Below are 23,667 nucleotides of genomic sequence, written 5' to 3'. Positions count from 1 at the left end.
AAACTCATGTTTACAATGTTTACCGAGGTAATAAATCAAGAGAGAAGTAGAGTCATTTTCTCATAGACTTCTATACAACCAGTTTTGTTGACTTAAATAAAAAACAGTTATTTTAAGCCCAACCATGATGCTTTCCTCAACCTAACTACGTGGTTTTGTTGCCTAAAATGAACTTCTTTTTTTGAACGTAATGTCGTCACGGCCAAAACAAGCTTCTCTTTCGTTCTCTGCAGCGACGTCACCGCCGCTTTCCTGAAAAGTTCAGAGATTTTCAACTTGCAGCGCTCGAAGCTTCAAAAAGCATAAAAGACTCAGCGCTCTGACAAGGATTCTCCTCAATAGGAACAATTGTCAAAAAGACTTGTTTGCTGTATTAATGCCATACATATTGAATTTAAAAGACTTTTAAAGTTGTTTAAATTCTAGAAACGGACAGTGAATGAATCCTAATGAAATTGTACATTAGCATCAGTTTGTTTGCTCCTCTGCCCCCTAGTGGTCATAAAAAGGTGAGATATTGCAGCTTTAATTGTGATTTATTATCACCTAAAATAGGGCAGTTCAAGATCAATGCACAACACACCTCATTAAATCAAACCATAATAGTTTTGGGAACCACTTAGCTTTAAGTGTACAAACATAAAAAGTGAAAATAATCTATAAGCGCCCTTCTTTTGTTCTTTACCCTCAGCAGGATTATGATTTTCCAGGCTGGAGGAGGAGGAGGAGGAGGAGGAGGAGGAGGAGGTGTTGGTCTTTTAACACTGCCTTCACCCCAGTTCCTCCTCTCTTCACCTCCTCTCCTCTCGGCAGTCTCGGTTGTCGGTCTTTGTGTCGCAGCCGGACTTTGAGTCGAATAAACGGACACAGACCTCCGACGCGCACCTGTCCGGAGGCTCCGCGAGGACACGACCTACTGGATCCCCAGCGCGAGTTGAGCCTGATGAAGATGAAGTGAGTCCATGACATCTGTTCCACATGATTAGACGGGAAACATGACTGTTTCATGATACTTTCAGCTCTTTCTCAGTTCGATTCCTTCTTATTCTGAGTCGCCTTTTCACATTTGATTTGCCTTAATTATTTTAAGTGCATTCACGTGCTCTATTGAAAACACACCGGTCACATTTCTGATCAACCCTTTACTCGCTTCACTCGTTAATGGTCCCAATATTATAATGGTAAATCAGAAACAATGCGCGGTATATACCAGATATAGAATACAGCAGCAGCTGCTGCAGAATGACACAGACATGAGCATTAATATATCCGAGTTACAGTAGTAACACAGGAATGTAAAAATACTCCCAACACAGGTAAAAACAACTTCAATTCAAAGTAAAAGTACAGAAGTTTCATCTATAAATTATACTTAAAGTACCAGAAGTGCTCATTACGCAGAAAGCCTTCTTTTAGAGTTGATCAGGTTGATTTATTATTATTATTATTATTATTAATGCATTTGCAACATGTAAGCATTTGAATGTTGTCATTGGTCAAGGTGGAGGTTTGTATTCTATAAAACCTGCACAGGAACTAGTATCTGTAGCTGTAAAGTGAATATTTTAGATATATTATAAATATATCTCTGACATGTCGTTGAGTAGAACTTAAACATTTGCATCAAAAGTGAATACTCAAGTAAGTACAAGTACCTCAACGTTGTTTTTATTACACTTAGTTTGGTTTAATTCAGGCCAAATCAGGACATCGTGAGACGTCTTGAATGTGTTTAGAATATGTATCTCTCCATAAATCATCTGGTCTAAACTCACTGTCAACGATTCTAAAACTCAAGCAGAAGATAAAAGCTCTGAACACCCACACAGCTGCTTTCAATGACTCTGGCTGATGAGACGTCCACTCAGGTGGAAGGGAAGCTTTTAATGGGAATTAATTCAGTCACAAACCATCTGATGAAGACGATAAAGGTGTTCAACAAAACTAACAGTTTATTAAAGCCAACACAGTTGTGAGACATCTAATCAACCAGATTAACTGAAACACAACGTGTGAGACATGTTATTCTGAATTGATACAAAACCAAAAGTGTATGTGTGCTGTACTGTATATATGGATATATATAAATAGTATACAAACTATAAGAAAGGTGATCTCAGCTTTTGAGTCGAGTGGGGGTGTTCGCTGTGTTCCATCTTTGTATTTAGCCCGTTTAAGGCGGCGCACATACAATAACAAGGCTGATTCTACTGTGATTTAGTGAGAGTCTGCACTAGTTCATTAGATTCAAGAGTTCAGAAACAAGGCAGGTCACTCAGGACAAAAACAGAAATTAAGGCAAAGCATGGCAACTTTATTAGAGTAGCACCTTTATACAAGGCTATACATCAAAAAAATCTATATTTCTTCTGCCTTTACAGAGCTTTTCTGTTGTCCTCATGTCTGAAGTACTGGACCAAACAAATATCCCCACGTTGGATAATAAAGACATTAAAGTCCTAAATCTGAACATCAAAATCTCATCAGCCTCATCGACCGGCAGCTCTGTTCTCTCTCTCTCTGTACGTGCTTCATCCTGAGCACGTCCTCACATTGTGCGGCCGTTTGTATTTCAGCGGATTGACTCTAAAATCATAATTTACAACATGAACATCATGCTGTATTGAACAAGACTTGAAACTAGAGATTGAGACATAAACTCATGTTTACAATGTTTACTGAGGTAATAAATCAAGAGAGAAGTAGAGTCATTTTCTCATAGACTTCTATACAACCAGAGGAGTCGCCCCCTGGTGGACACTAGAGAGAATGCAGCTTCAACACACTTTAGCATCGGAGCAGTGTCCTGTTTGGTTCTGACTCCTTCTACCAGCTGCCCCTGGAGACGGGCCCACCGAGTCATTGGAGGTGGCGTGATGTGGGAGCGTTGGCGTCGGGTCGATCCCGAGCGAGTGGTTCTCAAACCTGAAAGAGGCAAAGAGAGGCTGTGTTGGTCTTTGTGGTCCGTGTGTGCCCTCAGGTCACTCGGTTCCTCAGCGTTTATTGATTTCTTTATTTTTAATCTCAATTGGAATTTGCATATCGAATCTGAACCCTTTATAATCCCGTATTCAAGCCATTCAGGTTTAGCTCTCAAGATGTGTAAGTTATAACTCAAATTCAAAGATTCATGTTGCTGTTGATTCTTTTACCAAAAATGCACATTTCTATAATAAAATGGTACAACTACAAAACATGTGTATATGTTGGGTATATATACAACGACAGCAATGAAAATAATAACATGTAGTGAAATGACAACCGCACAACAAGCATATCAGCACAGTTTGTTGAGCTCATCACTCTTATTAACTTGACAATAGTCACGTTTTATTTTGGCAAATGAACGTGATCAGCTGCAGCAGCTGCAGCATCGCGGCGATCAGTTGATCGTGAACGTTGTATTTCTGCTGTTTACCTCACGATCGGCCCAATGACAGATGGAATAGTTGTAAGAAAAGCGATCACGAGTGTTGAATGCTTCTCTCCTGTGTGAGAGACGTAGCAGATGTAACTCTCTTTTTTAAATGGTCTATTTTGTAGTTTAGATCTCAGATGAATGTCCCCCCCCTCCCCCTCCTCCTCTCTTCCAGCCTCAAATGACCTTTCCTGGCAAACCGGGCGGTCAAACATCCTCTCTCTTGGCCTCGGCCGTCTTTTCCCTCAAGGTGAAGTCATTGACTGTTGAGCCACTTGTGATGCCGGTCTTTGCACCTCTGATGTTGCCCGGGATGCGTCCCCGGCCTGCAGGACAACCTCAGCCTGTGAAATTAGGAGAGATCACAGTGAACAGAAAAAAAGCCTGGATCAGCAGAGATTATTCCAGAGAAGTTCTGAACGAAGGAAAATAGTTGTTATTCGATTTAGGAATGGTTAAATGTTGAAATACGTGAATTAGAAATGTGTGAATGGATGTTTCATGCTAAAACACGTCTTCAGGGTCTTAATGACCTCGCTCCTTCAGTTTCTCTGAAAGATGCCAACTTCACTTGTTATAACAGAAAGACTCTGATGGATACCGACTGTACCCATCTGCTGCTCCGTTCGGTGAACCGGAGCGGCGTTTCTGTCTTCAAAGCTTTCCTTTTGGAGTGACGGAGCCAGATTTAGGCATTAAAAGCGCTGCTGAGTGATTACTTATTAATCCTATTTTGATTAGAAATGTGTCTCTGCTGAGACCCACAAAGCAAACTTTCATCTCCGTCACGTCCGGTGTTAATGCTCCTTTCAGTCAAAGTGGAGTTTGACGCACAGTAATGTCTCTGCTCTCCTGAACTCTGCCTTCAGTTCTTCCAGGTGAGCTGCTTGTGGAGTCAGACCTGCAGGTGAAACGCTGACAGGTCTCGGCCCTTGTTGCCGTGGAGTCGGTGAAGGTGTCGGAGGTCACCAGCTGTTTCCTGTTTGCGTTGGTTTGTTTGTGCCCGAAGGAGCTGACAAATGTTTCTGCAAAAACACAACAATTGGAATCAGTTTTACTTACACTTTGTGCAGCTCGACTGTTTATTTATTTATTTCACTCCAGCTGGAGCATCTGATCCTTCATTCACTTTCTGCTTCTGCCACAGAAAAGCAGACATTCATTTTCAAACACTGTTGTTTAAATTTAAAGCTACTATGAGGAGCTTTTATTTAGTGTTGATTCTGGCGCCCCCTGTGGACTAAAGTGGTCGTGTCCTTGAGCACCAGACTCCCTTTTACTGCAGCAGGTCTGACAGTCGGCCCCTCTGATGCTGCGTTCACACCGGTCGCGTTGATTTTTTGACGCACTTTTTTTATTCAGGACTAATTATTAGATGATTTGTTCCTTCTTTTTCTTTTTCTTTTTCTTTTTGCTGAACAAAAAGGTGACAAATTCTACAGACAAAGGTGTTACACAAAATGTACACATTAACAAAAGATGGACAGTATGAATTAGATGCAATGATCTGATATGGTGCCTAAATAAATGGTAATTATAATAACGTTGATGAGTAATTTAATAGCTAAAGAAATAACGGTATTCTTATTCCTATTCTTGTTATTATTATTATTTTCATCATTATTGTTATGACATAATCATCATCACTGATAAAAATATTAATGTTAAGGAAAAAGACAAAGGTATATAATAATTAAAACTAACATACATACAAAAATGTATTTGTAAATATAACAATATATAACAACAATACCAATAATAATGATGAATTCAAATAAACAAGTAAATGAATTCATGTGGTGCTTGGTGGAGCCAGTAAGCCCTTCTGTTGTATCCTTGAGTTTAGTTTGTTATCTTTTTCTCACGGGGTCCTTCAGACCTTCAGACCAGATTTAAACCAGTAAGAAGGAAGCTGAGTGGAGCTGAAGTATCAACAACCATGCATGATCGGTTCAAAGAAGGACTCACCTGTCAATCAAGCAAACATGCACACATAATACTGTTATTATAACAGGAATAATATAACAGGAAGGTATACAGTAACAGTCAGTAGACAAGTGTTTGGAGTCAGAGATTCTTGGTGGCAGCATTTCAGCGTCCACCACGTTGTTGAAAATGCTCCGAACGACCATTAGGACCCTTCGATGTTTTCAGCTTTTTGGTGATAAAAGGCTTTCTGTTGTCGGATCAAAGTCTTTCTCAACACAGCCGGTCAGAGAAGAAGAGAAAACACCACGCAGGGAAAAAAAGATGTTCATTACAACACGACAAAGACAACAAACAGGATAGAAAAAAAGAAAAGTGAATACAGTGTGGGATAAAAGGAGCGGGAACAATGGTGTAAATCTAGTTAGGTTGGAGGTTGGGCTTCGGTCCGACCCTCCGGGGAGTTTTTGAGGGAATCAGGATTCAGCTCACGTCCTGCAGCTCCTGAAGTCTGACTCACTGCAGCTAGAAAGCTCCGAGGACTCACAGACGGTCCCTCTGTCCGTCTGCTCCACTGAAAACTCTCATTCAGCATGTTTCTATGCAGCGAACAGTGAGGAGAGAGTCGACACGTTTCTGTCAAAACCTCAGCACGTACAGCTGCAAGCCGTGCACTTTACTTTTGAGATGTACCATAACTCAGTGACCTCACATTTGCAGTGTTAAGAGCCGGATGTCTGTGGCCTTCCCGTTAAAAAGAATCCCACGCGGCTCAGTGAGTCTGAAGCATCGTACTGGTGTTTGTGTTTCTCCGCGCTCTGCTAGCGCTGCGAGTAAAAGGTTACTGTGGCCGAACAAACGAAGACAAGAGTGACGATGAAACGTCAAAAACAATTCAAAAATCCAAAGAAAAAGAAACAAAATATCGGTGTTCAGAAGATGGCAATCAAAAACCTCCAGAGATCTTCAGGTTTGTAAGTCAAACCTTTATTTAACCACAAGAGCCTCACTGATCTCCTATAAAGAGCACAAACAGTGCGTTACATGAGATAACACAAAACATGACTCAAATCTGAATAAGAACAGAAATGCAAAACTCCAAACCAACGTCTGAAAGGATCCTCATGACGAACAGCTGGTGTGAACATGATGGATGACGTCATCATCCGGTGCGTCTTCCTGCAGACGTTCTGCTGATTTCGGCTCACCGGCAGTTTCAAATATTTGATGAACGTCGGCCGCTTGGCTTCTCTGATTTCGATGAATGGCTCGGAGTTTAAAGTCGATATGTGTTTTTGTCTCTGCGGTCTTCTCGGCTAACTAATGAATCAATCTTTGTGTCTGTTGTGGGAAGTTTGGCCTTTAAGTATTTGAAAAAGATTGTTTTGAGATATTCCTAATTAGTTTGGAGTCAACGTAATAATTAAAATAAAACACTGTAACATGACAGTCGGTCGCATCGGAGCAGTTTTTAAAGTGTATTTGTTCTTCCAGTTAATTCATTTCGACACCAGTATTGCTGCAGCAGTTATTTAAATATATTTCTACTTTAATTTATTTCTATAAAATGACAGCAAGGTACCAAAGCTTGTGCTTGAGTTGACCTTTCGTTGGGGGAAATAACCTCTTCTGGTCCCCTCCCTCCTTTCTCGTCCTTCACCTGCAGACTGCATGTGTCTCTACCTGTGCTGCTGTGTGCCATCTGTCTCCTCGTCCTGCCGTCGTCCTCTACCCACCACCAGGAGTCAGGTACCCCCCCCCCTCTACTGACATCCAACCTTCCATTAAATGACCACACATGACCTCTGACTTTAAGGACGGCGGGGTGCCGTTTCATCATTTCCTGTCGGTCGTTGTTTTTGCTGAGGCGCACACTCTGGAGGACGTTTTCAAGGATTGTCCCAGCGGGAAACCAGATACAGACGCTCGTTTGTTTTTTAGCTGTGCTGCATTGACAATATTGACAGAATTCATTATAACACCGATACATGTATCATCCAGTGCATGTATGCATATATATACAGTGTGTGTGTGTGTGTGTGTATATATATATATATATATATATGAGAGCATTAAGAATAACTACATAAACAGAACATCTTCTCTCTGATGGTCTCTTCACTGATGGAGGTCTGATAGAGGATCAGGACTAAACTGAGACTGGTTCAGGACCAGGTAAAAGTTCCTCACAGTAACTTTGAGGAGCTTTATCAGTTTACACAGCCAGGCTAGCTGTTCCCCCCCTGCTTCCAGTCTTCATGCTAAGCTAGTCTCGCGGCTCCAACTCTGTAACACACAGACATGAACGTTGGCCTCTCCTCAGATGATTCGAAGCTGCTCCAGGTGACCATCCCCAGCACCCCGTCCGTGGTCTCCGTGCTGGGCGGCTCTCTGACGTTGCCCTGCCTGGTGTCCCTGGCCCACCCGCCGCCGTCCCCCTCCACCAACGGCCGCCACGCCGTGCTGTCCCTCCCCCGGGTCAAATGGAGCGTGCTGACTCACGGCCAAGAGACGGAGATCCTGGTGGCCCGCGGCGACAGGGTGAGAGTCAGCGAGTCCTACAAGGACCGAGCCTCGCTGCTCAACTACGCCTCCTCCCCCGCCGACCTCACCCTGCGGCTGGAGGGCCTGAGGCAGAACGACAGCGGCTTCTACCGCTGCGAGGTGCAGCAGGGCCTGGAGGACGCCCACGACGTGGCTCAGATCCAGGTCAAAGGTGAGGTCGATTTTTAATAAACCTAAAATATTTATGAAAAAAGGAAAATATTGAAAAAGTAAAGGAAGTTGTACAATCAAATTAAAGCAAGCAGCACAAAATTTCCCCCCTTTTTTTTTTAACGCCAAGCAGGAACACCTGACGAAGCAATGGCGTCTGCGGAGCTCATGAAGTTCTGTTGTTTTTAATGACTGGACGAAATAACAGCAACATCACGTTCTGTAAACCCATCATATGTTTTGTGTGTAAAATACTAAATCCGTACGGCTTTCAGATAGTGAAGAGTTGCGTATTTCCGTCTGAAATCTTACATATAATTGAAATACTCAAGTGAAATCAAAGTAAGTACTTGAGTAAATGTACTTTGTTGTAATTTTCCACCACCGCAGATGTGAACTTCTCTTCATCACCATAAGCCCTTTTTGTGACTCTCATTTCGAACTCATTGCATTTCAAATGCAAGGACCAGGGTCTAAACTAAGTTCTGGGGACATTTTTGGGTACATTCTACCCCCTAAGAAGCGCTTGTTGAGGGGTAGCACTCGCTGCTTCATTCCTAAAATAAGGAAGTACTCTCGTATGTATTTAGGAACATTTTATTATGAGGCTGGAGCATTTCTCTTTGACTTGACTACAAATAAAGTCAGCTTTGTTCTCATCTTCCCAACTAATAAAAAAAATAGACGGAGACGAAAAACAACAGCTAAAAAAATAGCTTTTCGATGAAACAGGCGTGTTTACCCCTGCGCCCATCAGCAGCCCTCATCAAAACAACAACTGGCTTCTAGTTCATAGAAAGCTTGTGCTGGGACTGAGATGACCAGCATCTTCTTGGTGGAAACGCGCCTCAGGTGACCCCAAACTGCACGCGGCTCATAACAGACAAATTAATTAATATACAAATGACATCGTATGTAGAAAGCAGCAATGAAATGTCCTGATGTAGCACAATTATTGGTGCTTGTTGCTACTTAATTACGCAATCCTGTCCTATTTGAAATACTCACGTAAAGGTGGTTTATGGAAACTGGCGTGACTGCATTCTGTATTTCTCCCTGCCTCTAATGCGTCTTTGCATGAGTGATCACATGACACACTTTTGCTTTTTCTTTTTTACAGGGGTGGTGTTCCATTACCGCGATGCATCCAGCCGGTACGCCTTCACCTTTGAGCGAGCCAGAGAGGCCTGCGAGGAGATCGGGGCTGAGATTGCCACTCCGGAGCAGCTCCTGGCCGCCTACCACAGCGGATACGAGCAGTGTGATGCAGGCTGGCTCTCAGACAGCTCAGTGAGGTGAGCACCTGACGGAAAAGTCTGTTTGTTTCATGTGAACAGAAACATTTCTCCCCACTTGCACACTCACTCATAGAAGAGGTCAAACCAGCCAGCAACCTCCGCTGAATAAGTGAAGCCAAAGCTTCACGCCTTAAAGCTGCATTCTCTCTAGTGTCCACCAGGGGCGACGACTCTGGTTGTATAGAAGTCTATGAGAAAATGACTCTACTTCTCTCTTGATTTATTACCTCAGTAAACATTGTAAACATGAGTTTATGTCTCAATCTCTAGTTTCAAGTCTTCTTCAATACAGCATGATGTTCATTTAGTACATTATGCTCCATTTAGAGTCACACAGACCATAAAGCAGGGGATGCTTTAGGGCGGGGCTACACAGTGATTGACAGGTCGCCACCACGCCGTTGTCCGGTCCGGGAGTTATCCGTGTTGTTGTCTTACAACTTTAACCCTTTCACAGTTTGTTTTTTCTTCATGAAGGTTTATTGTAACATTTTGGTCGCCTATATACGTCTTATTCAGCGTTCGGTTGCACCCTCTTGTGTCACTTCTGGTTGCAATAAAACAAGATGGCGACAGCTAAAAACTGCAACAGACAAAAGCAAAAATTGCAATGGCCAAAAACCAAGATGGTGAATGCCAAAAACCAAGATGGCATCGGCCAAAATGCCAAACTCGAGGCTTCAAACCGCCAAACCAATGGGTGATGTCACGGTGACTACGTCGCCAATTTCCATACACAGCCTTTTATTAAACAAGTGTGATGTTCGGAGCGTTGCCATCATTGACGAAGAAACAGGTGCCTCAATGCTTGGTGACATTTTCTGACACAGATATCCAATCCAGATGCCAAGAGAGCGTTGTTTTGGTGGCATGGACGGATTGCCGGGCGTGAGGAACTACGGACTGGTAGAACCTGATGAGCTGTATGACGTCTACTGCTACGTGGAGAACATCAACGGTGAGTAGACCAAAAGTATTTTAATTTAACTTTAAATTAATTATTACATTTTTATCTTATTTTTGTAAATTTGCATTCTCGTCAGTTCGGAAAACATTTCGAGTATCAGTTTAAATTACTGGAATTGGTACAAGCAACATGAGTGCTGAGACGCCCAGATTTTAAACTATTCCAAGCTGTTGTATTACCAAGCGATACGGTTTGGTCACAAGTATGAGGACACCCCTTGGTTGGGGCTTTTTTTTCCTAGTTTGGATGCCTTACTTTCAATAAAGGGGAATCTTAATGCTACAATATATAAAGATAACTTGTGCACAAAGCCAGCTTCATAAAGAAACTTTCTTTTTTGCGGTTTGATGTTTTGTTACAACCCAGAATCCCAAGAGGAGAACGGACGCAACACAAGTATAATGAAGCCTTTTATGTTACTCAGAGGTGATCAGGGGTTTAAAAACGTACAGCAGCTAGCTTCCCAAAAACACAAGTTAAAATAAACTTGAGCTGTGGTATGATGGTCGTTACGTCGTTATGGCTGTTTTGTCATGTTTTTACTTTCTGAAAGACTTTATAATAATGTTGCTGTGGTTGATTGGTGTCTCTTTGTAGTCATTTTGAGTCTCTTTGAGGTTATTCTTTTACCCTTTTCATCGTCGTTGTGAGTCTCTGTGTCTCTTTGCAGCTGTTTTGCATCTCTCTGTAGTTGTTTTGGTCTCTTTGTGGTCATTTAGTGTCTCTTTGTAGTTGTTTTATGTTTCTCTGTGATCATTGTGAGTCTCTTCCTGGTTGGTGTCTCTTTGATGGACATTTTGTAGTTGAACACAAACCACAATGTTTTTTCCAACCTTTACTAAGTTTGTTGCCTTAATCTAACAAATATTTTTACAACGTTAACTATGTGGCATACGAGGCTGATATTTCTGGCGACAGGGTTGCAAAAATCACATCAAAGTAACCGGCAAGAGATCATCAGAACTTGACACCTGTCTCTCCTTGTGTGAAGGTGAGGTGTTCCATGGCTCCGCCCCCCAGCGCTTCACCTTCTGGGAGGCCGAGGCCTACTGCCTGAGTCACGGGGCCGAGCTGGTCACCACAGCTCAGCTGTACGTGGCCTGGAATGACGGACTGAACCTCTGCAGTCCCGGCTGGCTGGCGGACGGGAGCGTCCGCTACCCCATCGTCACCCCCAGGGAGCGCTGTGGAGGCGGTGAACCCGGCGTCAGAACCGTCTATCGCTACAGCAACCAGACGGGCTTCCCCGAGGTTCACACTCGACACGACGTCTACTGCTTCAGAAGTAAGAGAACAGTCCTGAAGTGTCCTGGCTTATTTCGTGCATTCTAAGAATTAGGATCAAGACCTTACAGGATGAATCTCAGGGGTCTCCAGATGGGTTCTTGTTCGTGGTTCAAAGAAGGTTCAATTGTTCCGACATTGTAGCAATTGTTCTTTGGTAAAATGAAGGTTGACGTTTTTTCATTGTACAGTTACGGTACCATTGCCGCTCACTCCGTTTGGCTCCAACTACAATATAAATATACTACAATCAGTCCCACTTGTTTATTCTAGCAGATGCTATTTCTTCTTTCTGACCTGTAAATGAACTTTCTTGCTCTCAAACTCAATCAAATCCTGGATATTCTACATAACCTGCTGTACTTCTGCTCTTTATTCCAGGCGATAACGGCGCTCACACAGAATCTCCTCAGGATGTTCTTGCCACTGAGCCAGAGGACATTGGCCAGGACATTGTTTTCTTCACTAATCCTGCAGAGGAGGAGGAGTTCATTCAGACCGAGGCGACCGCAAAGGAGGGCGACCAGGTGTACCATGCCCAGACGGCCAATCCTGTAAAGCGGGAACCCGTGGAGGCTCAGCCCCCAACATTGCGTTATGACAAGGAACCGCTGTTGACGACAGACCTTCATCAGACTGTTACTCCTCCATCTGAGCATCAGGAGCATGGGGACACCTGGGAGGTCATAGAGGAGGCCATCATCCCAGAGTCCCATCAGCCTGCTCCTGAAGAAAACCCAGATCATGAAGAGTCTCCTGCACTTCCAGCAACTTCTCCAAAGACCGATGGTGTAGTAACCGTTGATGAAGACTCCACTTCACCCACAACCGATGCAGCATCACCGGAGAGCGAAGAGCCGTCACAGCGTCATATTTCTGTGACTATAAGCCCGGATACTCCAGCTGTTAACGCAACATCTGGAACTGATGCTAATGAGCTCCTCGGCAGCTCTCCACAGGTTCCTCAGGAGGGCGAGCTTCCTGTCTCACAAGAGGACCACACTCCAGATGTCCACCTGGAACTGGCCTCTGAAGCGGAGCTCGTCTACTCGAGCACGTCTTCCGGTGTTTCGGGGCAGCCAGAAGAGGCCAGCGCTGGTTCTGTTGAGGAGACGTCAGCGGTGACAACATCAACCCACGACGAGGAAACGGACATTCACGCCACCGCCACCTCGCTGCCGTCTTTTGAAAACAGCACGCCTGAGAACCATCCAACAGAGGAGGAGTCTGGAGAGGAAAGTGCAAATCCTCTTCTAGATGAGGAAGACTCTGTGTCTCCAAGTTTGGTTGGTATGGAAACCACTGCCACCGCTGAACTGGTCCCCTCCTCTGATTCAGGTGAATGTTAAACCTCGGATGTTCTGGGTTCCTGCATTGCTACTGGCCCTGTGAGGATATCATTTTGAATGCAGTACTTTTACTTGTAACAGAGTATTTCTACACTGTGGTATTGCTAATCGAAGTACTTAGATTATTGTGTGTTGACATTTTAGCACATTACATTAGCGCCTATGACCGCAGTAAACATGTCATCATACTGACCTTTGCTTGTCAAGTTGTTTGTGATGCTGATTCCCAGGAACGTTAAAAGTTGAAGACCTGTATTTGTTTTTATTTGCCAGAGAAACAAAGACAGATCTCTTTTACACATAATGTACGACGATCCTGTTTCTTGGCAGGTTACGATGCCGCCCCAGAGCTCCCAGGTGTAACTGTGGAGTCGTCCATCCCAGTCGGTCACGGTGACGAGGACTCCAGCGGCACTTCAGAGGAGACGGCAACAGATGATCTAACCGACCAGAGTGGACACATCCATCCTGCAGAACCCCCCACGGCAGAGCTCATCACAGTCTCAGGGGACTCCGGTGTGAACGCTCCGGTCCTGAGCACCGATCCGGTCACTTTGTTGACATCGATCGTATCTGTTACCCTGTCACCGACTTCTGCGGACGTTGAAGCCGCCTCCCTGGAGATTATAACCTTCGTACCCGAAAGCAACACTTCATCTGGGGCCGAACCTCTGGAGGACGTCCAGGACAGACTTGAACAGGAAGTATTAGGAGAAGGCCCAGAGGTATTCCTCAGCACAACCCAAAATATCACAGACAGTGATCCGGTGGGGGTGGTGCAAGATGGCGGAGAAGAATCAGGTGATTCATCAGGCGAGAGCCCAGAGGTGAAACCAGAACTGTTGTCAACAAATCCAAGTCTCTCAACGGACCACACTGACGCCGAGGATGCCACTGATACACCATCAGATGTAGAGGATGCCACTGATACACCATCAGATGTAGAGGATGCCACTGATACACCATCAGATGTAGAGGATGCCACTGATACACCATCAGATGTAGAGGATGCCACTGATACACCATCAGATGTAGAGGATGCCACTGATGCACCATCAGATGTAGAGGATGCCACTGATACACCATCAGACGTAGAGGATGCCACTGATACACCATCAGATGTAGAGGATGCCACTGATACACCATCAGATGTAGAGGATGCCACTGATACACCATCAGATGTAGAGGATGCCACTGATGCACCATCAGATGTAGAGGATGCCACTGATACACCATCAGACGTAGAGGATGCCACTGATACACCATCAGATGTAGAGGATGCCACTGATACACCATCAGACGTAGAGGATGCCACTGATACACCATCAGATGTAGAGGATGCCACTGATACACCATCAGATGTAGAGGATGCCACTGATACACCATCAGACGTAGAGGATGCCACTGATACACCATCAGACGTAGAGGCTGCCACTGATACACCATCAGATGTAGAGGATGCCACTGATACACCATCAGACGTAGAGGATGCCACTGATACACCATCAGACGTAGAGGATGCCACTGATACACCATCAGACGTAGAGGATGCCACTGATACACCATCAGACGTAGAGGATGCCACTGATACACCATCAGACGTAGAGGATGCCACTGATACACCATCAGACGTAGAGGATGCCACTGATACACCATCAGGTGTAAGAATCACACTGATCCCTCATCTGACCCTCACGCCCGACTGGGATCCAGAGCCTTCTTCCTCCACAGCGCAGGAGTCTCGGTCTGATCTGGAATACAGCGCCGAGCCTCCTGTCGCTGAGGAATCCGATGACGCCTCTAAGGAGCAAGAGGTCGTGACTCAGATCTCCACGAGCAACGTATCCTCATACATCGGTTCGTATGATATCTTACGAAAAAGATTTCAGCTCGTTACATGAAGACAGTCTTTTCAAAATAAACTTCCGTCTTCACAGGAAACAACTTAGTTAGGTTTAAATACGACCAATATGAACTTAAGATAATCACCTGCTACTGCTTTACATGTCTAAAAAGGCCCTAAAGTTGAGTTTGTTTGCATTTCGAACGAATGCTGATGATAAACTGTGTCAACAGAACATGGATCGGAGGGAGGTGAGGGGGAGACCAGCACAGATTCAGTTAAAATGTGCACGTGGCGTCCGGATGAGGAGGCCACCACCGGTCCCGCTCTCACCGCCGGCAGCAGCGATGTGACCGCGTACCCGGAGTATCCTGCCATGGCTGCCTCCAGGCCGGCTGCCAGAGTCTCTGCTGCAAAACCAGGAGCCATTTCAGGTACGGGTGCTTCTTTCTTTCATATGAACATTCAGTTTGAAGGGATGATAACAAAAAGTACGTAAAGTCATTTTACTTCTCAGGATAAGACAAACATTGTCTTACAAACTGTCTAACACACGCACGCACGCACACACACACACACACACACACACACACACACACATCTATGATCTAATTCCCAACAACTGCTTCTCTGTTATTTTGTGACATGAGAGAAGTTGAAACTTGATATTTAATAACTGAGCAGTGGATTCCTGGTAGCTGATGCATCAGCTCCCTCTGCTGGTGACTGCATGTAAAACACTGTTATAAATAAATCAGGCAGTAGATGACAAAGATAGATGAACTTTATTGATCCGACATCTGGGGATTCAATCATTACAGCAGCTGCAGAACATATTACACACTATATACTATATACTATATACTATATACTACATACTATATACTTTATACTATATACTATATACTACATACTTTATACTTTATACTATATACTATATACTATATACTACATACTTTATACTTTATACCATACACTACATACTATATACTATATACTATATACTATACACTACATACTATATACTTCATACTATATACTATATACTATATACTACATACTTTATACTTTATACCATACACTACATACTATATACTATATACTATATACTATATACTACATACTATATACTATATACTATATACTACATACTTTATACTTCATACCATACACTACATACTATATACTTCATACTATATACTATATACTATATACTTTATACTATATACTTTATACGATATATGACATACTATATACTTTATACTATATACTATGTACTATATACTTTATACTATATACTATATACTTTATACTATATATACTATATACTATATATTATATACTTTATACTATATACTATATACTTTATACTATATATACTATATACTATATATTATATACTTTATACTATAGACTACATACTATATACTATATACTTTATACTATATATACTATATACTATATATTATATACTTTATACTATAGACTACATACTATATACTATATACTATATACTATATACTTTATACTATATACTTTATACGACATATACTATATACTATATATTATATACTTTATACTATATACTATATACTATATACTATATACTACATACTATATGCTTTATACTTTACACTATATACTATATACTATATACTTTATCATATATACTTTATACTATATACTTTATACTATATACTGTATACTACATGCTATATACTTTATCCTATATACTTTATACTATATACTATATGCTTTATACTATATACTATATACTTTACACTATATACTATATACTTTACACTATATACTATATACTATATACTTTACACTATACACTATATACTATATACTATATACTATATACTATATACTTTACACTCTATACTATATACTATATACTTTACACTATATACTATATACTATATACTTTACACTATATACTATATACTTTACACTATATACTACATACTATATACTTTACACTATATACTATATACTATATACTTTACACTATATACTATATACTTTACACTATATACTACATACTATATACTTTACACTATATACTATATACTATATACTTTACACTATATACTATATACTATGTACTTTACACTATATACTATGTACTATATACTTGAAAAGGTTTTGATGAAGGCACCTCTGTGGATTGGTGGGAGTGCAGGACGCATGCAGTTAAGAGCAGAACACCATCAAGTCTGATGAAGAAAGTGTTTGTTGGAAAATGATAGTGAATATGGAATATAGCTACACCATTAATTTAGTATACGATCAATATTATTTGTACACAAGATAAGTGAAGATAGAACTTTATTAATCCTGAAGGGAGTTTCATTGAAGATTACAACAGAAGAAAAACAAAAAACAATAAAAATGTAAACATATATGAGCATAATAAATATTATGTGTAAATAAATATTACTGACACCATAGCGAAATAGAACACAACAGCAATAATATTAAAGTAAAAAATGCAACTAAAATAGAAAAGGTTGTGTCCTGTGGTTCACCGTTCTAAGGAATACATTGAATGAAATAGATCCCATTAAATGTCGGTGTGTCTCCAGACCGTCTCTTCCAGAGCAACACTATTGTGCAGAACGTGTGAGGCATTGACGAAGCTCTCCTCCTCACAGCTGCAGACTCCTGCCTGGAGAAGCCTTGTTTGAACGGAGGCACGTGTGTCGACGGTGACCCGGCGCGGTGCTTCTGCTTGAGCGGATACGGAGGAGACTTGTGCCAGACAGGTTGAGAGTCAGCTGTTTGATAGAAGCACATGATGTTCCAGAGAGACCTTCCTGCTGACTCTCCCCCCCCCCCCCCCCCCCCCCCCCCCTCAGACCTGGAGGTGTGCGAGTCCGGCTGGGACAGGTTTCAGGGCTTCTGTTATCATCACTTCGTGAAGAGGCAGAGCTGGGAGGCGGCGGAGCAGCACTGCCGCCTGTGTGGAGGACATCTGCTGTCGGTGATGACGCCCGAGGAGCAGGACTACGTCAACGGTAAGGACCCCGAGGAACACCGGCCACTCTCATCATATAATGATAAAAATATATATTGTAATAATAATAACAATAACTCTAAAAAACCCAGAGGAACACCGGCCACTCTCATCATATAATGATAAAAATATATATTATAATAATAATAACAACAACTCTAAAAACCCAGAGGAACACCGGCCACTCTGATCATATAATGATAAAAATATATATTATAATAATAATAACAACAACTCTAAAAAACCCGAGGAACACCGGCCACTCTGATCATATAATGATAAAAATATATATTATAATAATAATAACAACAACTCTAAAAAACCCAGAGGAACACCGGCCACTCTCATCATATAATGATAAAAATATATATTATAATAATAATAACAATAACTCTAAAAACCCAGAGGAACACCGGCCACTCTGATCATATAATGATACAAATATATATTATAATAATAATAACAACAACTCTAAAAACCCCGAGGAACACCGGCCACTCTGATCATATAATGATAAAAATATATATTATAATAATAATAACAATAACTCTAAAAACCCAGAGGAACACCGGCCACTCTGATCATATAATGATAAAAATATATATTATAATAATAATAACAACAACTCTAAAAAACCCAGAGGAACACCGGCCACTATGATCATATAATGATAAAAATATATATTATAATAATAATAACAATAACTCTATAAACCCAGAGGAACACCGGCCACTCTGATCATATAATGATAAAAATATATATTATAATAATAATAACAACAACTCTAAAAACCCAGAGGAACACCGGCCACTCTGATCACTGCTGGAGTCAGAAAGGATGATGATCATTAATATAATGATACAAAAATGATATAATAATAATAATAATGGTAATATTGATGATGATAATAATTATCATTATAATGATAAAAACATGATCTGATAATATTAATAACAATAAAAACACCTTTTGAATCAATATGTGAAGAAAATAATTTTTATCTTGTCAAAGTTTCCTCTGACGTTGATAAATATTAAATATTAAAAGGTGCAGATTAACAGAAACGGTGAACTGTTTTATACCGTCAAATGTAAAATTCTGGCAAAATGCTTCACAATATTTGAAAATAACCTTTAACAATATAATAAAAGCCATAGAAGAGGATGTGAGAGGTGACGTTGGTTGTTTGAGGCGTCCTTTCGACAGTAACGGACGTGTTCCTTGCAGCAGAAATCGATAGTGATCTTTTATTATTCCACTTCAGACTCTTGAACAAACCTTTTCCCCTCAGAAGTGTCCAGACGAGACAAAACATCGACCTTTCATCTCTTCCCTTCATTCAACCCCGTTTTATTTTACCTGTAAAAGGTGTTGAAGTCGGTGTTTTGTCTGGAAACCTGCAGGCGGTGAGATAGTTATCTGACGTTATCTGACATTCCTCCAGTGGTTGCTTCTCACTGTGCGGGGCAGGCGGACCAGGAGGAGGGGCCAGTTCATACAAACACAATGATAATATTCTTCAGATAACATTTACCTTTCAAAGGTCAACAAATCATCTTTCTTTGACATTCTCTATTTTCACATTAATTGACTTAAATGCACAATGATTGACACGAGGCCTGTATATGACGGGTACATCTGATATTTTACTGCAAATTATTAATTTATATATATATATATATATATATATATATATATATATATATATATATATATGTGTGTTTTTTCATGTATTATCTGTTCAACAAATACATGAATAAACATATCGCTTCCAACTACATTTGTTCGAAATGTATTTTTTCTTTGTAATTTTGTAAAATTTTAATATTATATAGATGGAGGCTTCAAATAAGCCAAGTTGGCTTTCTGTCTCTTCCTGCACTGTGATATTCATTTATCTCTGTTATTTTTGATTATTTAAAATGTTGTTGTTTGAATTGTGCAAACTAAATAACTCTAACTCTAACAAATGTCTATATGCATCTTATAGAAGTTGAATAGTGGGACTTATCTCTGTTATTTATTGCTTTTGTCTTTTATTGTGAAGCACTTTGTATAAATATGAATTCTTTCTAAGCTACTTTATCTGCCTTATATAGTGTACACCGCTATGATGCAGTGACCCTCTTTTATTTTTAGACAAATACAGAGAATATCAGTGGATTGGACTCAACGACAGAACCATCGAGGGAGACTTCCGCTGGTCGGACGGGAACCCTCTGGTGAGTTTAACGGAGAGTTCATGACTCCGTTTTGACCTGCTGAGAACATCAAACTGTTTAAAGTCATCAGTCACAGAAGGCGATTATTCCCTCTGATCGTTTAAGCCGTGTACGTCAGGGTATCGTGTCACTCTCTCCGTCAGCTCTACGAGAACTGGTACCGAGGTCAGCCGGACAGCTACTTCCTGTCGGGTGAGGACTGTGCGGTGATGGTGTGGCATGACGACGGCCACTGGAGCGACGTGCCGTGCAACTACCACCTGTCCTACACCTGCAAGAAGGCCGCCTGTGAGTTCCTCTTAAATGTCTTATTTTCTGTATTCTGAATCTCCCCTGGTGGTAACGATCTAAGAAGCAAAGTTCTCTCTTTGCTTTCTATCTGACAGCGTCCTGTAGCGAGCCGCCCAAGGTTCCCAAAGCTAAGGTGTTTGGGAAGAAGCGGCTGCGTTACGAGACCAACACCAAGCTGCGGTACTTCTGTGAGGGGGGTTATGTTCAGAAGAGGAATCCTGTAATCAAGTGTCTGCCCGGCGGCCAATGGGAAGAGCCTCTGATCACCTGCATCCCCAGTAAGTGCATAGAAGTTTAGTTCAAGTTAGGGAACGAACTTAGAGTTAGGTTTAGGTGAGAACATGTTTAAAAGCTTAAAAGTAAAGGCTTCAGTTTTAGTTAAAGCGACTACAAGGAACTTTAATTTAGTGTTGATTCTGGCGGTCCATGAGCACCAGAGTCCCTTTAGAAAACCTCTCATGTTGGAGGAGGAGGAGGAGGAGGAGGAGGAGGAGGCTCTGGGTCTGTCCACGGTGGGCCGGTCTCTGCTGGAGGACCTGGGGCTGTCCACGGTGGAGCGGTCTCTGCTGGAGGATCTGGGTCTGTCCACGGTGGACCGGTCTCTGCTGGAGGATCTGGGTCTGACCCCGGTGGACTGGTCTCTGCTGGAGGATCTGGGTCTGACCCCGGTGGACCGGTCTCTGCTGGAGTTCATCTGGTTTCACCAGAATCCGACCCGGTGGCTCCGATGACGAGCATCAAGAATAGCTCTATAGAAACAGAACATCTTCTCTCTGATGGTCTCTGTACTGATGGAGGTCTGTAGAGGATCAGGACTACACTGAGACTGGTTCACAACCTTGAAACTTAAAAAAATAAAAACATCAACAGAAATGCTTTCTTTCAGAAGTAACTCTTTGGTGATGAACCCTGGCGGTCAGACATCATCTGAAAACACCTTCACTGATTCTTCTCATCTCCTTTTGTTCCCATTATTTTATAGGGAAATGCCTCCGATTTCACACACAAGTCTGTTTGTTGCAGAGTATTACTGCATATATGAACAATATTACAGTTTGCGGCTCCAGAGGGAGCTGCACAGAGTCTGATGAATGTCCTCGAGTGATGTCACTTGAGTCGGCGTCGGTCGGGTCTCAAGAAGTTTGAAATGAGAAAATAATCCGTAGGTGTGGAGTTAAAAGGAAGTGATCATCTCTGCTTGTGACGAGGTGCTCGAGACTACACTATCCGCTACCATCAAAACATCTACAAGCATTTGGTGGTTGAGTTGCATTGTGGGTAATGTAGGCCCCAAATTTGGAATCGAAGGAAAAAGGAGGATATCTCTGATAATCCTTTACGTCTCCGTTTGTCTCCCGCCTGCAGCCCGTTGGATGGACGGAGACTCGGTCACCTCACTTCCTCACCAGCAGGAGGAGGTCACGGAGAAAGCTGCTCTGCTCTTCTGGGACATTGCGTGGAATGTCTGAAGCCAACCTGCCTTTTAGAAAATAATAATTATCATAATATTTCACCTCATCTTTGCCCTCTGTAGAAATCTAATCTTTAATATTTATGTCACTTCAAGGCCACAGTTGTTACAGTCGTGGAAAATCTGGAAAACTCTCTGTCATCAAGGTTTTTATTTTTTAATTTTTTGCTTGGTGAAGAGATCAGAGAGGATCGTCCAAAGTGTTCAGAACGCTCAACAGACTCCGCTTTGATTCCACATCCATCTCTCGTACCTCCTCTCTCATCTTTAGACTTTCACACAGAAGGACTCTAACACTTTCACTCATTATCTATCTCGTGTACTATTGTCAGGATATAGTGACAGTTTGAGCAAATATCACAAGAAAAAAGTATTTTTCATTAAAATTGAAATTGCACACACTTTTGACATCCAGCATCCAACTCCACCTGGTAATAAGATGAGATCTGTTTCTGGATACCTTATCTAGTTTATGACTTCCGATCACCTGCCTTTGGTTTCATACCCGTATCTGAATTTTGTCCTCATTTAAATGCAATTTATAGCAAGACACTAGCAAAACATTGTTCTTCAGACTTGTGATTTTGGTCTATTTTGCTTCCATAAAATGTTTTCTTTCAGAGTAGTGGAACGTAAACATCCAAAATGAACATACTTTTCCTCATTTGCATAATGAACTCACACACAGGTCATATTTGAACACCAGGTGGAAGTGGAGATGAGCAGCTGGAGGTGTAGGTGTGTTGAGCTCACACACTTAATTAGCCACCTGAGGAGGAGATCGCACCTGAAGTCAATCACTAGACTCAACCGAGACCGTCTCAGTGGCCGTGAGTGAACTCTTCTCTCGGTGTTTCATGTCGACTAAAAGGTCATTTAATACATCTTTGCATCTTTAAAGTGCGGCTTTAATGTGAGCAGATAAATGAATGAATATGTGCATGAAAATGCAGCGATTGTTTTATTCTTGGAGAGAATATATAAGAAGACAATATCCTAACTAGAGAGTTACATTTTAAATGTAGATCTTCTGGGATAAACGAGGATGTTTTTTGTTATTTCTACGCAAAAATATCTCATCTACTGTTTCTAGTTTGAAGTACTGTAATAGACACTGTGGCAGTAATGAAGTTGATGATTGATCTAATGAACGCATACTAAATGTACAAGTAGAGGTTATACAAATACATCCAAATAAAAAATGTACTTTTTATGAAAGTAGAATTTTTAATGTTGTTACGTGTCTGTTGATTTAACTACAATTAACACATAAAAAATGTTTGTATGAATCTATTTGTAATATTTATCATGACCACATGATTAACAGCACAATGTCTGATCAGATTAACTGGACTTGACTTTGCAATGTTATCACTTTATGGCAGATTTAGGCAGTTTGAATTGATCATCCACGACTTTTTAAACTCAAAATTGAGTTCTTGTTCTGACGAATGAGGAAGAGCAGCTGACAAAATGTATTAAAAGCCAGAAAGCCAACTTCAAACGGGTCAAACAAACACTTTCAGCCAGGAGGCCGGTGTTCGAGTCCCATGAAAAAAAAGTTTGTAATGTTGTTTATGCATGTTTTACATGCTTAATTTATGTAGTTTATGTACTTATTTTACGTACTTCATTTAGATTATGTACTTATTTTAAGTAGTTTATGTAGCTACTTATTTCTGGTATTTTACGTACTTGTTCAGGTAATTTAAGTGCTTATTTTTCATACTTATTTTAAGTAGTTACGTAGTTATTTTAGCTACTATTTTAGGTCGTTTCTGGACTTATGACATACTTATTTAAGGTGATTTACATACCTATTTTACATTTTTTACATAGAGGTTTTGAAGCCTCGAGTTCG

At 41.3% G+C, this 23,667-nt stretch overlaps 1 protein-coding gene across 1 annotated transcript; it reads left to right on the top strand.

Moving 5' to 3' along the window:
- The first annotated feature begins 854 nt into the window (after positions 1-854).
- Positions 855-22,982, top strand: bcan (brevican). The gene is made up of 15 exons (XM_079276084.1): positions 855-954; positions 7,011-7,093; positions 7,668-8,060; positions 9,180-9,354; positions 10,188-10,315; positions 11,316-11,609; positions 11,990-12,946; positions 13,288-14,814; positions 15,034-15,234; positions 17,461-17,571; positions 17,665-17,823; positions 19,962-20,044; positions 20,188-20,332; positions 20,431-20,613; positions 21,701-22,982. The coding sequence occupies exons 1-15, from the start codon at positions 944-946 to the stop codon at positions 21,802-21,804; spliced, it is 4,554 nt and encodes a 1,517-aa protein (XP_079132210.1). The 5' UTR covers positions 855-943; the 3' UTR covers positions 21,805-22,982.
- The last annotated feature ends 685 nt before the right edge of the window (positions 22,983-23,667 follow it).

The sequence above is a fragment of the Melanostigma gelatinosum genome, assembly GCF_949748355.1.
Source record: "Melanostigma gelatinosum genome assembly, chromosome: 9".
In the NCBI taxonomy this organism is placed as follows: Eukaryota; Metazoa; Chordata; class Actinopteri; order Perciformes; family Zoarcidae; genus Melanostigma; species Melanostigma gelatinosum.
This window is presented reverse-complemented; position numbering and strand designations above follow the sequence as displayed.

Excerpts from the sequence above, each read along its gene's own strand:
- bcan (XM_079276084.1), top strand. Across the intron at positions 12,947-13,287 it reads GGTCCCCTCCTCTGATTCAG|GTTACGATGCCGCCCCAGAG; the intron begins GTGAATGTTAAA and ends GTTTCTTGGCAG. Across the intron at positions 20,045-20,187 it reads GGTCGGACGGGAACCCTCTG|CTCTACGAGAACTGGTACCG; the intron begins GTGAGTTTAACG and ends TCTCTCCGTCAG.